Here is a 12951-nt window from a genome sequence, read left to right on the forward strand (position 1 = left end):
CACGCTGCCACGCCCCATGGTGGCGCGCCCCTGCACAGTGAGTGCAAAGCCTACCACCTGCTCCCCAGAAGGAGAGGGCAGTAAAGAATGGGGGCTGGGGACAGGGGAGAGGAAAGAATGTGGAGCAGTCACGATGAAGAGGTGCTTGAGAACGAGGCTCAGAAGCCTGACAGGGAGGTTTGTTCTGTTTGCCCTGCAGAGAGCGTGGCTGTGAGGGCTCCCTGCGCGCTGAGTCCAGTTCCGTAGCCAACTGGAATTGGCCTCAGTTTCCTGGTCTGTAAAATGGACTAAGCGTGTCCCAGTGCCTTCACTGAGCTTTGAGGGCCAATTGAAATACTATATAAAGAAAATGAGGGAAGAAGTGAAAAAGAAAAGGAAGGGCAAGCTACACAAAAGAAAGATTGGAAGGAACCTGTAAACTTAAATAGGAAATATAGTCAATAGTTTTGTAATGACAGTATGATGCCAGGTGGTTACTGGAAATTTCGGAGAACACTTTGTAAAGTATATGATTGTCTAACCACTATTCTGTAACTAATATAAAACCTGAAACTACTACAAAATAATATTCAATGTAAAGAAATGAAAATAGGAGTGAAATTTTTACAAATTTCAAAACTTAAATAAAGGCTGTAATGGAAGGAAGGGAGAAAATAAAAATAGTGTTTTTCATTTTACCACTTTATTGTCTTTTCAGTACATGAAAAAGACAGTTGTCTTTATATGGTGCTTTTATACTTTTCTAAGTCATCTCATTTGATGTTCAAGGCAAGTTAAAGACAAGATAATTATTCCCTACACTATTCAAAGAAAGGAAATCTTGGTGTCTGACCCCAATGATTTAATCGTCAAGCCCTTATTGTAAAGCAGGGTTAGTGAAATTTTCACTATACTAATAAAAGCCTTGGGGGCAATCAGGCCAGCAGGGGAGGGCAGTTGGGGGTGATCAGGCCAGCAGAGGAGCAGTTAGGCATCAATCAGGCTGGCAGGGGAGTGGTTAGGGGCGAGCAGGCAGGCAGGCAGGCAAGCAGTTAGGAGCCAGCGGTCCTGGATTGTAAGAGTGATGTCTGACTGCCAGTTTAGGCCTGATCCCTGCGGCCTAAACCATCAGTCGGACATCCCCCGAGGGGTCCGAGATTGGAGAGGGTGCAGGCTGGGCTGAGGGACACCCCTGCCTCCCATGCATGAATTTCATGCACCAGGCTACTTGTCATTATATAATCTAGGAGAGAAGTGAATGCTTCAAAAGTTTAGAATAGTACCAAACAAGTAATGATAATAATATTTAATATTTATTTACATAGAGACAGCTATATTTCAGGCATAAATTATGTTAACATTTTACCTGTACATGATGTCATTTACTAAAGTACTTCCATTTTTAGAATACTTGTGGCCAATAGTTTCCTTGATCAGAACTTGATCAGGAACAATTAAATTCATCCTCTCAGTCTTCATTGTAGTTCAGGCAAGAACTCATGGAATAGGAGGAGACTCTTCAGCAAAGCTTTGAAGAAAATAAGAGTTAATCATTAAACAAGAGGGTGGATGGCATTCCAGACAGAGGGATGAGCATGTGCAAAGGCCAATAGTAATAGAAGGAAAGATGTGGTCTGGGAGTAAGAGTATGGCTGAATGATGGAATGCAAAATACCAATAGCTTGGCTAGATATGAGATTGGTGAGGTAAATACATCTGCATGCTTAGGAATATAAACTTCATCCTGAAAGTTTAAGAGATGCTAATGAAGTATTTTAAACCAATGGATAATAAGATCAACTTTTCTTTTTTAACATATTCCAACTTATTGTGAACAAGTGTGAATGATGGATTGAAGATGACTCAAAAAAAAGGGTACTTCATCATATGTAATGGATCTAAAGCTCAAGAGAAAGATCTACTAGTAAACTTAAGATATGTGAAGCTAAACAATGAATGAGATCAACCATGGAGAATTATATGCTGTGATAACAAGACTAGGATAAAACACTAAAAAAACAGCAACATTTAAGAAGTGGGGGGAAAAAAGAGAAGCCTGCAAAGAGGAATAGAATGGATAATATAGGACTGGGAGAGGGTGGTATCATGGAATTAAAGAACAGTTTATGGAGATCAAATTGTTTCTAGGGAACCAATAACAAAAAGTTACATCCTCCAAGATCCTGGCAGGAAACAGGTGGCACATTTAAAAGGGATAACTGAAAAGAGGTTAATAAAGGGACTGGGAAACCAACTAAGGATAATGAAGCACCCGTAGAAGTGACAACAAAGTCAGTATTACCACCACAGACCTGAACTATAGAAGAGGGCTGCCAGACAGGACCTGCAGTCCTAGGTAAAGGAACGTTGCCACTGTTAAACCAAGCTCAGCAGAGGAAGCCACAAGATTTATCATCAAAAACCTATTTTTTCTGTCACCCTCCCATTTCTTCCTAGTGTCTTCCATTGGCCAAACTCAGCCATAAAACAAAAGCCAGGGATCACTTGGTCTCTGCCAAGCAGAATCTGAGGGAGCAAAGAGAGAATATCCAGACAGATGTGTCACTATATTCCACAACAAAATAGTCACACTGGCAGCCTTTGTCAGAGCAATTTTATTGGAGGGATGGGGACAGAAAAGAGATTGCAATGCATTGTAAAAAAATAGAACAAGAAAGTAACGATAACAAATATAACTTGGCTGTGAAATGAAAAGAGTGATAGAACAATAGCTAGACAGAATGGAAATGTGAATGAGATATGGTCCTCTCTCCAAGAAAGTTTTGCAGTTAAGTTATAATACCATGCAATGATAATTACATTATCAAACATGTGTAATACCATGTAACGGGGCTGTTACAGAAATATTAGCATAGTAATAAAGAAGTAAAAAACTTACAGTTGGGAAGAGGACTTAAAGGATGAGTATGAATTGTCTAATAAAGAAGCATAGGTTGAGTTTAGGCATGTTTAGGCCTACAATGTTATAAAGGGCACCAACCCTAAGGAAGTAAAATTTGTTCAGAATGGCAGGACTGCGGGATATGTTCTGGTAGGACAGGAGATGATCTAGAATGCAAATTGGTATCAGATTTTAAATGCTTGTGTTTGGCTATGGAGCAGGAAGTGTTAAATTCCTCTTTATTATTTTAGAAAAATTATTGGTATGAATGTAGGAGAATAAAAAGGATGGAGAGGAATTGGGGGCAAGGAGACCAGAAAAAAATTAATGGAACAATCCAAGGGATTGATTATTACTGCCTAAACTAGAATAGTACTATCTTTATAAAGAATAAAATATTTTAAATAGGAGAAAAGGATGAGAAAGAAGAAAGAATAAAGTTGCCTTTTCACAATGCAAAGAAGTGACATAAATAAGTTTTAAAAGGTTTATCAAGCAGAAGTATAAGAATTGAAGTATGGAGAGAATAGTGGCAGCAAAATAAAAAAGATCCAGCTATGAATTTTTTTAAATCTTTATTGTTGAAAGTATTACATGTCCCCTCATTGACTCTGTGTAGCCCATCCTCACCCCTCACCCTATTGTCTGTGTCCATGGGTTACGCACACAAGTTCTTTGGTTGATCTCTTCTGCCTTGGCCGGTATGGCTCAGTGGTAGGGCATCGGCCTGCACACCAAAGGGTCTCAGGTTCGATACCCGGTCGAGGGCATGTACCTGGGTTGCAGATTCATTCCCCAGCTCCAGTCAGGGCGATTGCAGGAGGCAACCAATTGATGTGTCTCTCACATCAATATTTCTCTCTCCCCCCACCCCTGAGGAGACCTAAGAATAAGTGAGGATCAGAACTCTTTTTCCCACCCACCCCCACTACAATAGCAGAATATTACTTCAATGCAATGAGGTACAGGCTTCAGAGCTCACAAATGTTTAGTGCTTTGTCCTCTTAAAAACTTGAATTGAGACATGTGCCAACCATCAGGGAGAAATAGGAATTCTGACTTCAATTAAACAAGCTTAGAAGTCCCAGGAAGCTTTTGAAATCACAAATCAGTGGCTAAGAATAGCTGTTATCAAAAAGGTAACAGATGCTGGAGAGGATGTGGAGAAAGGGGAACCATTTTGTTGGTGGGAACATAAATTGGTACAGTCACTAAGGAAAAGAGTATGAAGGTTCCTCAAAAAAAATATATCTAACTAGTTATAAAAGGGATAAATTCTGGGATCTAATATACAGCATGGTGACTACACTTAACAGTACTGTATTATATACTTCAAAGTTGCTAAGAGAGTAGATCTTGAGTATTCTCACCACTACAACAAAATAAAAAGGTAAATATATGAGCTGAAGGATGCATTCATGGTTAGTGTGTGTGTGTGTGTGTGTGTGTGTGTGTGTGTGTGTGTGTGTGTATCAGCAAAATAGTAGCATAATAGCCAAAAAAAATGAGATAAAATTTAATTACAAAAATGGTTCAATCCCAAAATAGGGAAATATAAATAATAAGGAAGATAGGAGACAAATAGAAACAGAGTAAGATCATTGATTTTAACCAAATCATAGCAATAATTATGTTAAATGTATATGATTAAAAATCCCTAATTTAAAGGCAGAAATTATAAGATGGGATAAGAAATCAAAACTGTCCTAGCAGGTTTTGTTCAGTGGATAGAGTGTTGGCCTGTGGACTAAAAGGTCCCAGGTTTAAGTCCAGTAAAGGGCATGTACGTGGGTTGCATGCTCAGTCCCTGGCCCTGGTCTGGGGTGTACGGAGGCAACAAATCAATGTTTCTTTCTCACATCGATGTTTCTCTCTCTGTGTCTCTCCTGCTCCTTTCCACTCTCTCTAAAAATCAATGGGAAAAATATCCTCAGGTGAGGATTAACCTGAAAAATAAATTAATTAATTAATTAATTAGTTAGTTAGTTAGTTAATTAATTAAACAGACTAATGTTAAAAGGGTGGTAGTGAAGTAGAAAGGAAAAATAGAAGGAAAAGATATTTCATGAAAAGAGTAGATTATGTCTTTAGTATATGATAGAATAAAGAAAATGAAAAAAGCAAAACTATCAAAAGAAGCTGAAATTTTGAGTCTTGACAACTGAAAGAAGTTGGTGACTTTAAAAATAAAAAGGAGCATAATGAAAGGGTACAGGTTTGGCAAGATATTGCTAAATTTTCCTTGAGCCTTCTGAATTGAGATAAATGTCCAAGTAGAAATGTATAAAAATAATTTGAACTGAGATGAAATGAGTGGTCAAGGCTATAGAAATAGATTTGAAAATCAAGATTATATATGTTGTTGCTTAATTTTTATATGTACTTACATCTCCCTAACCAGATTGTAATATTTTTAGAAAACAGTGGCTAAATCTTACACATGCTTACACATCCTACAGTACTTAACTCAGTGCTGTCTATACGTTGTGGAGGTATTCAATAAATACTTTGAATGGAAAAAGATCACTGATATAAGTGAACACTTCTCAGAGGGTATAAACTTGACCTGAAATTTAATAGATGAGGAGAATATTCACCAGAGAGACAAAGATTGAGAACTCTAGACAAAGGTAGTGTGGTGTGTGAAAAGGCGTGAAGACATGAAAGGACATGTGTTAAGATAGCTGAAAATAGTTCAACTTGGCTAACATGTAGGGTGGAAAGATAGGTTGATTGGAAAGGAAATCATGAGTTAAATCATGATGAACCTTATTAAAAAGTTTGTCCTTAAACAATTACTGAAAGATTTGAAGCAAGCATACAGCATTTATTATTTTAGAAATATTGCCCGATGGAAAAGAGTATGGTAAGATTAAAGATGGGAAAAATCAAATAGAGTGGTACTTTAGTTCATGAAAATGATGACTTCTTGAGAGCTTTTAGGAAGTTGAATCAACATGATTTGGTACTGGAAGTTGATTAAGAAGAGACAAGGATGACTCTGGAGATTAGGTATGATTAATTAATGAATAGTGAAACCATTTATCAAAATGAGGACTATTAGGGAAGAAGCTGTTTAATGGAGGAAACAACTGGGAGGAGAGTAAGTTGTTGAGTTTAAGACACTTATGAGATATTCCAGGGTCAGTTACTTATGGTAAGAAGTCTAGGCCATAAATATAGATATGATAGTTGCCAATGAATAGATGAAACTAAAGCTGTGGGTCAGTACTCACTCACCAGTGGTAATCTTGGGTTCAGGCAAACTACCTGACTACTAAACAGGCAAACTACCATGACTACAAAAAAACATGTTTGGCTTCAAATGGAGGACAGAAGACACCTAATATCAACAATCAACATTCTTCAATAGGAGGAATCTTCATGGCAGGCCACAAAGCAGTCCAAGAGCTAGTCTTTACTATGCCCTTCTCCTCACAAGGGACAGTTCAGGTACAAGGAAAAGAAATCACAATGGGTGGGCACTCTGGGTTAGAAATCCCATGTTCTAAACAAGACCAGTATTTCTTGTGGTGACTCCACATGAATAGCTTCCAGGTCCATGCAAGAGACATGTCCAGCCAGTTATAAGAATTACCACACTCAGGGAAACCCAAAGCTATAGCTTCCTACCAAATACTTATGGTTTATTGACAGTTATTTCAATTCAGATGCAATTTACCAATGAAGGGTCATTTTTAACATAATCAATGTGCCTTGTAATACAGTTCAAATCCTACTAATAATCCAGGGGGACAGATTTAGAAAGTTAACCCCAAGTCACATTGGTTCATAGAGAAGAACAGATTTTGTTAACTCTTCACTCACATGCAGATATAGATAAGACCACACAGGCAGTATAAATAAGATTACACAGAGAGTATATATGAATAGATAATCAAAGAAGACGGTCACATATCTTTCAAAAATTCTAGCATGTAAAAGATGAACAAAAAAAGAGTAGTCAAGAAAGACCCTGAGAAAAAACACCCAGAGAAGTAGGAAAATAATCAGGAAAGCATGATAATATGGAAACCAAGGGAATTAAAGTCAGGAAAGATAGCAGTCAAGTGTCTATTTTTACAATTATTAGACCAATCAGTTAATTATTAGCAAAATCAGTACATTGAAGTGGTAGAGGTAGAAGCTAGATAGCAAGCAGTATGTTAAGGAAAAAATAAAAGTTGAGGCAGTGAAGGCAATACTTGTAGAGTACTATGGAAAAGCTTGTCTGAAAAGGGAAGATGACTGACAATTAGAGGGGGGTTTAGGGTCCAGAGGGAATTTAGAGTGATAAAGATTTCCAAACCATTTAGTGTAGAAGTAATATGCATTTTTGTACAGTTTTTACTCTCGGGTGTCTTTTTCTATGTATCAATTGTTATCCCTTGTGTTATCAGATATTTTTAATAAAAAAGCTCTTGTACTATGAACGAAAGGAGAGAATTTTTTGTCTTAAAGTCTTAGAACAGGTAAAATATCACAACAACTTTGATTTCCCTGTAACAAACAAGCATAGTTATCATTACACTAAATCTCTGCTAGGACCATTGAATAACATACATCATCATTGTTTTATGAGAAATTGTCTTCATTCTAAATTAGAATACATAATTGTTATATTATTCTTGTAATCCTATATAATAAAGAGCTAGTATGCTAATTAGACCGAACAGCAGATCGGCCATCCAGATGACCTTCCAGACGAAGCTGAGCCCCTTGCATGAATTTTGTGCATCAGCCTCTAGTCTATATAATAAAAGCCTAAGCAACCCTTATGACGGAATGACCAGAATGACCAGTCACTATGATGTGTACTGACCACCAGGGATAGACGCTCAATGCAGGAGCTGCCCCCTGGTGGTCAGTGCACTCCCACAGGGGGAGCGCCGCTCAGCCAGAAGCCGGGCTCACGGCTGGCAAGCACAGCAGCAGTGGCGGGAGCCTCTCTCGCCTCCATGGCAGCACTAAGGAGCAGCAAGCCGAGCAGTAAGGAGCAGTGAGCAGGCAGGCAGTAAGGAGCAAGGGGTCCTGGACTGCGAGAGGGCACAGGCCGAGCTGCGGGACCCTCTTCCCCTCCCATTTCGTGCACCAGGCCTCTAGTATACTATATTGAAATATACTGTTATGACTATGACTTTATGATATCTATATCTATATATACACACATTAAGTTATGTATTTGGAAAATAACATGTATAAAATTTATAAAGAGAACACTGGTTTACTTATTAAAAAGTTGAACTTTTCTTCACAGATAACTAACAATATTAAATAATGTGTGTGAAAATGCTTTGTAAACTATAAAATGCTATACAAATATAAGATATTGAAATATTAATGATCAGATGTAAGGTTAATAGAAATATTTATATGTAATATTTATCACAAATATAAGTAAGCTGCAAGTATTGAAGAGCTATTTTTACATTAAAAAGACATTTTTTTGTGGAATATAAACCTAAAATGCATTAATGAATAAAGCACAGTCATGCGCCAGTTAATGACTGGGATACATTCAGAGAAATGTGTAATTAAACAATTTCGTCATTGTACAAAATCATAGAGGGTCCATACACAAACCTAGGTAGTATTGCCTACTACACATCTAGGCTGTGAAGCATGTTACTGTACAAAACAACAGATTAAATCAAACACAAGAGAAAATTAAGCAATCAAGAGACAGTGAACGCAAGATGTATGAGCCTGCTGCCAGTGTAACACAGCACGCCGTTTTACAGCAAATGTTTTTTATAAACAAGTACGCTCTAAAATAACAATAGAAAGTATAGTATAGTAAATACATAGGTAACATAGTTGCTTATTATCATTATCAAGGATGATGTACTGTACATAATTGTATGTGCTGTAGATTTGTTTATACCAGCATCACCAGAAACATGTAAGGAATGTGTTTGGCTAAGATGATATGATGGCTACGACATCACTAGACAGTAGAAATATTTTATTTCCCTAATAATCTTACAGGACTACAGTCATATATATGGTCTGTCATTGACCAGAATGTCATTATGCAGCAAATCACTGTACTGCCAAGAAATAGAGAGTTTCCAAAGAAATGGAGATATATCAGTACCCATAAACAATTGTTCTAATATGGAAAATATTAATAGTAGATAAAAAAATTTAAGATGTTGGTAATGTGGTCTTCTAAAGGAGAAAAATTTTATATGACAAAATGAAAGGTATTCAAAGCTTACGCCTCAAGAAAAAGAGAATGTGTTCATATGACAATTGAAGCTGCCTCAGGAAATAATGAGATACAAAAATGTTAATATGGGACTAACATTTAACATATAACTCAACCTTCCAGCACATTCAAAATCCTTATCACAAAGATAATATACTTGACTCTTCTGGTAGATGTAAGGTAAAAGAAGCTATATTTTACTCTCATATTAAATTTTTATACTTTAAAAGATGTTGTTAGATATCTATCTCCAATATCCATGTATTTGTGGTTAGACCATAAATTCTAAACCACATGCTATCCTGAGAAATCTGGCCAGAACTGAGCAGCGGTCTATTTGACCTCTATTTGCCCTTTGTACTAATGCTTTAAACCAGATCATCTAGCCCAGTGGTCGGCAAACTGCGGCTCTCGAGCTACATGCGGCTCTTTGGCCCCTTGAGTTTTTAGCAAAGGCCAGCTTAGGAGTACCCTAATTAAGTTAATAACAATGTACTTATATAGTTTAAGTTTAAAAAATTTGGCTCTCAAAAGAAATTTCCATCATTGTACTGTTGATATTTGGCTCTGTTGACTAATGAGTTTGCCGACCACTGATCTAGCCTATATTCATTATCCATATGACTATCAGACTTCTGAGAGGTAAAAATATTCTAAGAGCAAGGAATGAGAAAAAGGGAATCTGAATAAGCTATGTACATTTCTCAGCCCATGTGAGAGCACATGATTGAACAAAGAAGATTATACATGGATCCTAAGAACAGAAAAATATTATTAATCAAAAGCCTATAGGCAACCCATAAACTAAAAATAAAAATAAACTAAAAACCATCTTAATAAGACTGTCTCTCTACCTGCCTGTCCAAATACTTTTCCACCTGTGCAGATCCATTCCTGCCTGTCCAGCTGTCTCCACATCTGATCCCCACTTACCTGATCAGCTGTCTCCCTCACGGGCCCCATTGCTATCCCACCAATCCCAAATTCTTCCAAGCTATCCTACTGTTTCTCCCACTCGCCAGCCCTTTACCCTGCCTATCCATCAATCTGTTCCCCCTACTCTTCCGAAGACCTTTTTACCAGGACCGTTATTGTCCTACCCAACTAAATATCTTCCTCGCCCTCCAGCCCCAGTAACTCCCAGCTTTTCTAGCAGTTTGCCTTTTCTACCAGCCCCAATTCATTGTGGCCCACCTGACCATTTACCACAGCCACCCCGAAGTTCCCCAACCATTCCTGATTCTGACTCACATAGCAAGTTATTTTACAAAACTTTCAGGCATAAACATTTCCTTCCAGCACAACATTCTACCTCAGCCACGCGAATGCCTCCCCTTGTTCGCCGTTCCCTTCCAGCTCAACTGGTTGTTTCCCCAATCCCTTCTGAAGCTTTCCCACCTTTGAAGCCTTCCAGTTTATCCAGTCATCCCCCTCATCAATTTGTCCCCACCCTTTCTTATGTTGCTCCATTGCCAGAACATTCTGCTAGCTTAGATTCTTTTCAGTCAGTCCAGCAATCTGTTCCACAAACCACATTGTCAAATCTGCCCCAGGCTATTGCAGACCATCCGCCTGCTTCTCTTCTCTCCTATCTGCCTCCCCATCATTCTCCATCCTCTTCTTTGTCTTCATCTCCTTCTAATTCCACATCCTCTTCTTCACCCTCTGTACAGTTTTCTTCCTCTTCATCCTTTCCTGCTTCTCCTTCACCTTCCTCTCCTATCTCTCCATCCTTCCCTCCCTCACCTATCCCTCTTTCTTCCTCATCTTTGCATTTAACTCCCTCTCCAAGTTTGCTTCCAACTTATTTAGATTTTCCCTCTCCAATTCCTCCTGATTCTTCTTCCTTTATGATTTCTTCTTCCTTTCCCCCCATGCTTCATTCTCCCTTTCTTTCTACCTCCCCATCTCCTTTTATTCCTATCCATCCCTTCAATACTCCTCACTGGGGGAAGAATGTAGAGAAGAGAAGAAAAGCAAATGGAGTAGAGAAGAAAATAGAGAAGAAAGAGTTGAGAGACGACAACTTTAAAGGTAAATAAATTGAGTTTATTGAATACTTTGCAGATTTAGCAATATTTTGTTTGGGAAGGGTAATTGAAGGGGAAGGAATATGTTAGAGTAGAAAGGCCTAAAAGGAAGAGAGAGAAACATACTTTCAATGTTCAGAAATTTGTGTTAAATAACTTCTTGCTCTCCCTGATTTCCCTGTGGTCACAAAAAGATAGTCAGGAATCTAGTACTCGTTGACCCAGACTATTTCAGTTTGTCCAAATAAAAATATATTTGGGTATTGGAGATAGGTATATGTACATACATCACCTTCTAAAAAATTTTTATCTTCATTGACTTGAATAATTGAATTCAAATGAATTTGGAGTAAATGCCTTTTGGATTCACACTAATGTCTCTAGTGCAGCAGCAGTCAGCTTTTTTTATATACCTCATCCTGATCCCACCTCCACCCAAAATCTTCCTTTGTTCTTTGTTTTGCACTTTGTACTTATGCTAAAATGTAGCATGCTGTAAGTTTCTAGAAGATGCAAAATTCTAGTAGAAGATGATGTCATCTCCTGATGATTTTGGGGTGCCATTTTGGCACACTGAAAGTAGAGTCTAATTAAAGATACCTTTCTGTGGCATAAAAGCCATGCTTATATATGTGATTCAACCAAAAACAAGTGTGTGCACTCTTCTCCATGGAATAAGATGCAAGCACCCAAGCCTAGTAAGTTAGAATGGAAATTCCTGCCTACCCTGACAAGCAATTTTTATATTTTTTACCTACCTGAATCTTCAACCAACTCTATTAGAGTGATAGGACTATCTACTAGCCATGAAACCAACTTAGAACTAAGGGTAATGCAAATTATTATCCAGATAGGAATGCTCTTAAAGAACTGAGGACTGACTCTTCACATCTGTAGGAATTCCTTCTGTATCTGTCCTAAACAATAGAGGAATAGGATTTAATAATCAAAGTCATAAATAATTGGACATTCCTACATGAAGGTGGAGTGCTTTATTAGAACTATAATGCTACAACCATTTTTATTCTATTGTTGACTGCCTTAAATTTCCATGCTAATATATCTATATATTTCTCCAATATCCTTATATGTAATTATCTGGACACACACACACATGCAAACATTACATGAATGTGTCATTTATATGTATGTATAAAGTTAACTTATTTAAATGTACTAAGCATTTTTATGTATGGTTCACAGAGCTATAGGTAATGCCTTGCCTTCATCACTATCAAAAAATGATCAGAAACATCTCTTATCCAAAATTAATTGTGATAAAGAAGTGAAGGAAAACAGCAGGACACACTTGGCTACTAACAAAGATGCATTCCAGCTTAAACTAATGGAAACTCAGAAACTCCTAGAAGATCAACATCTAAGGAGTTTGCAAGTATGAAACTATAGATATAGTATTAATATTTTATGATCTAGTAACAATTCTATGTTTATTGCAGTTTTCTCCATTAAAGAAATTTATGCCATTTGTCAATGATAGCCATAAAAAAGAATGTGGATGAATCAATACAAATTCATCACAGATCCTAGAAAAATAATTTCTTGGTCTTTTCCTTACATTTTATTCATTTTCCCCAGTTACTTTAGGCATAGAAATTAAGGCTACAACTCTATTATCAAAGTCTTTTTTAGCTCCCTCTTTTTTCACTCTGAGGACTGCTTCCAGACATATAGATTATGGATATGCCTACACTGTTTATGATTACTTTACTGTATTTTATATGACAAGAAGAATTGGGCTCAGTAATAATGATGTGTTGAATCATAAATGTTGGCATTTACAAAATGTCTAAGCTATAAAACTTTGTTCT

The 12951-nt window shown here is 37.4% G+C and overlaps 1 protein-coding gene across 4 annotated transcripts in view; it reads left to right on the forward strand.

Moving 5' to 3' along the window:
* The window catches only part of CEP126 (centrosomal protein 126), a gene marked incomplete at its 3' end in the record, with an annotated part of 70800 nt that overhangs the window by 30738 nt on the left and 27111 nt on the right, over positions 1 to 12951 (forward strand). For all 4 annotated transcript variants that reach the window (XM_079786998.1, XM_079786999.1, XM_079787000.1 and 1 more), the window contains exon 5: positions 12326 to 12515. In XM_079786998.1, coding sequence (XP_079643124.1) covers positions 12326 to 12515 — 190 coding nt within the window. The remainder of the gene's footprint in view (positions 1 to 12325; positions 12516 to 12951) is intronic.

Source organism: Cnephaeus nilssonii (assembly GCF_951640355.1).
Source record: "Cnephaeus nilssonii genome assembly, chromosome: 13".
NCBI classification, from domain to species: Eukaryota; Metazoa; Chordata; class Mammalia; order Chiroptera; family Vespertilionidae; genus Cnephaeus; species Cnephaeus nilssonii.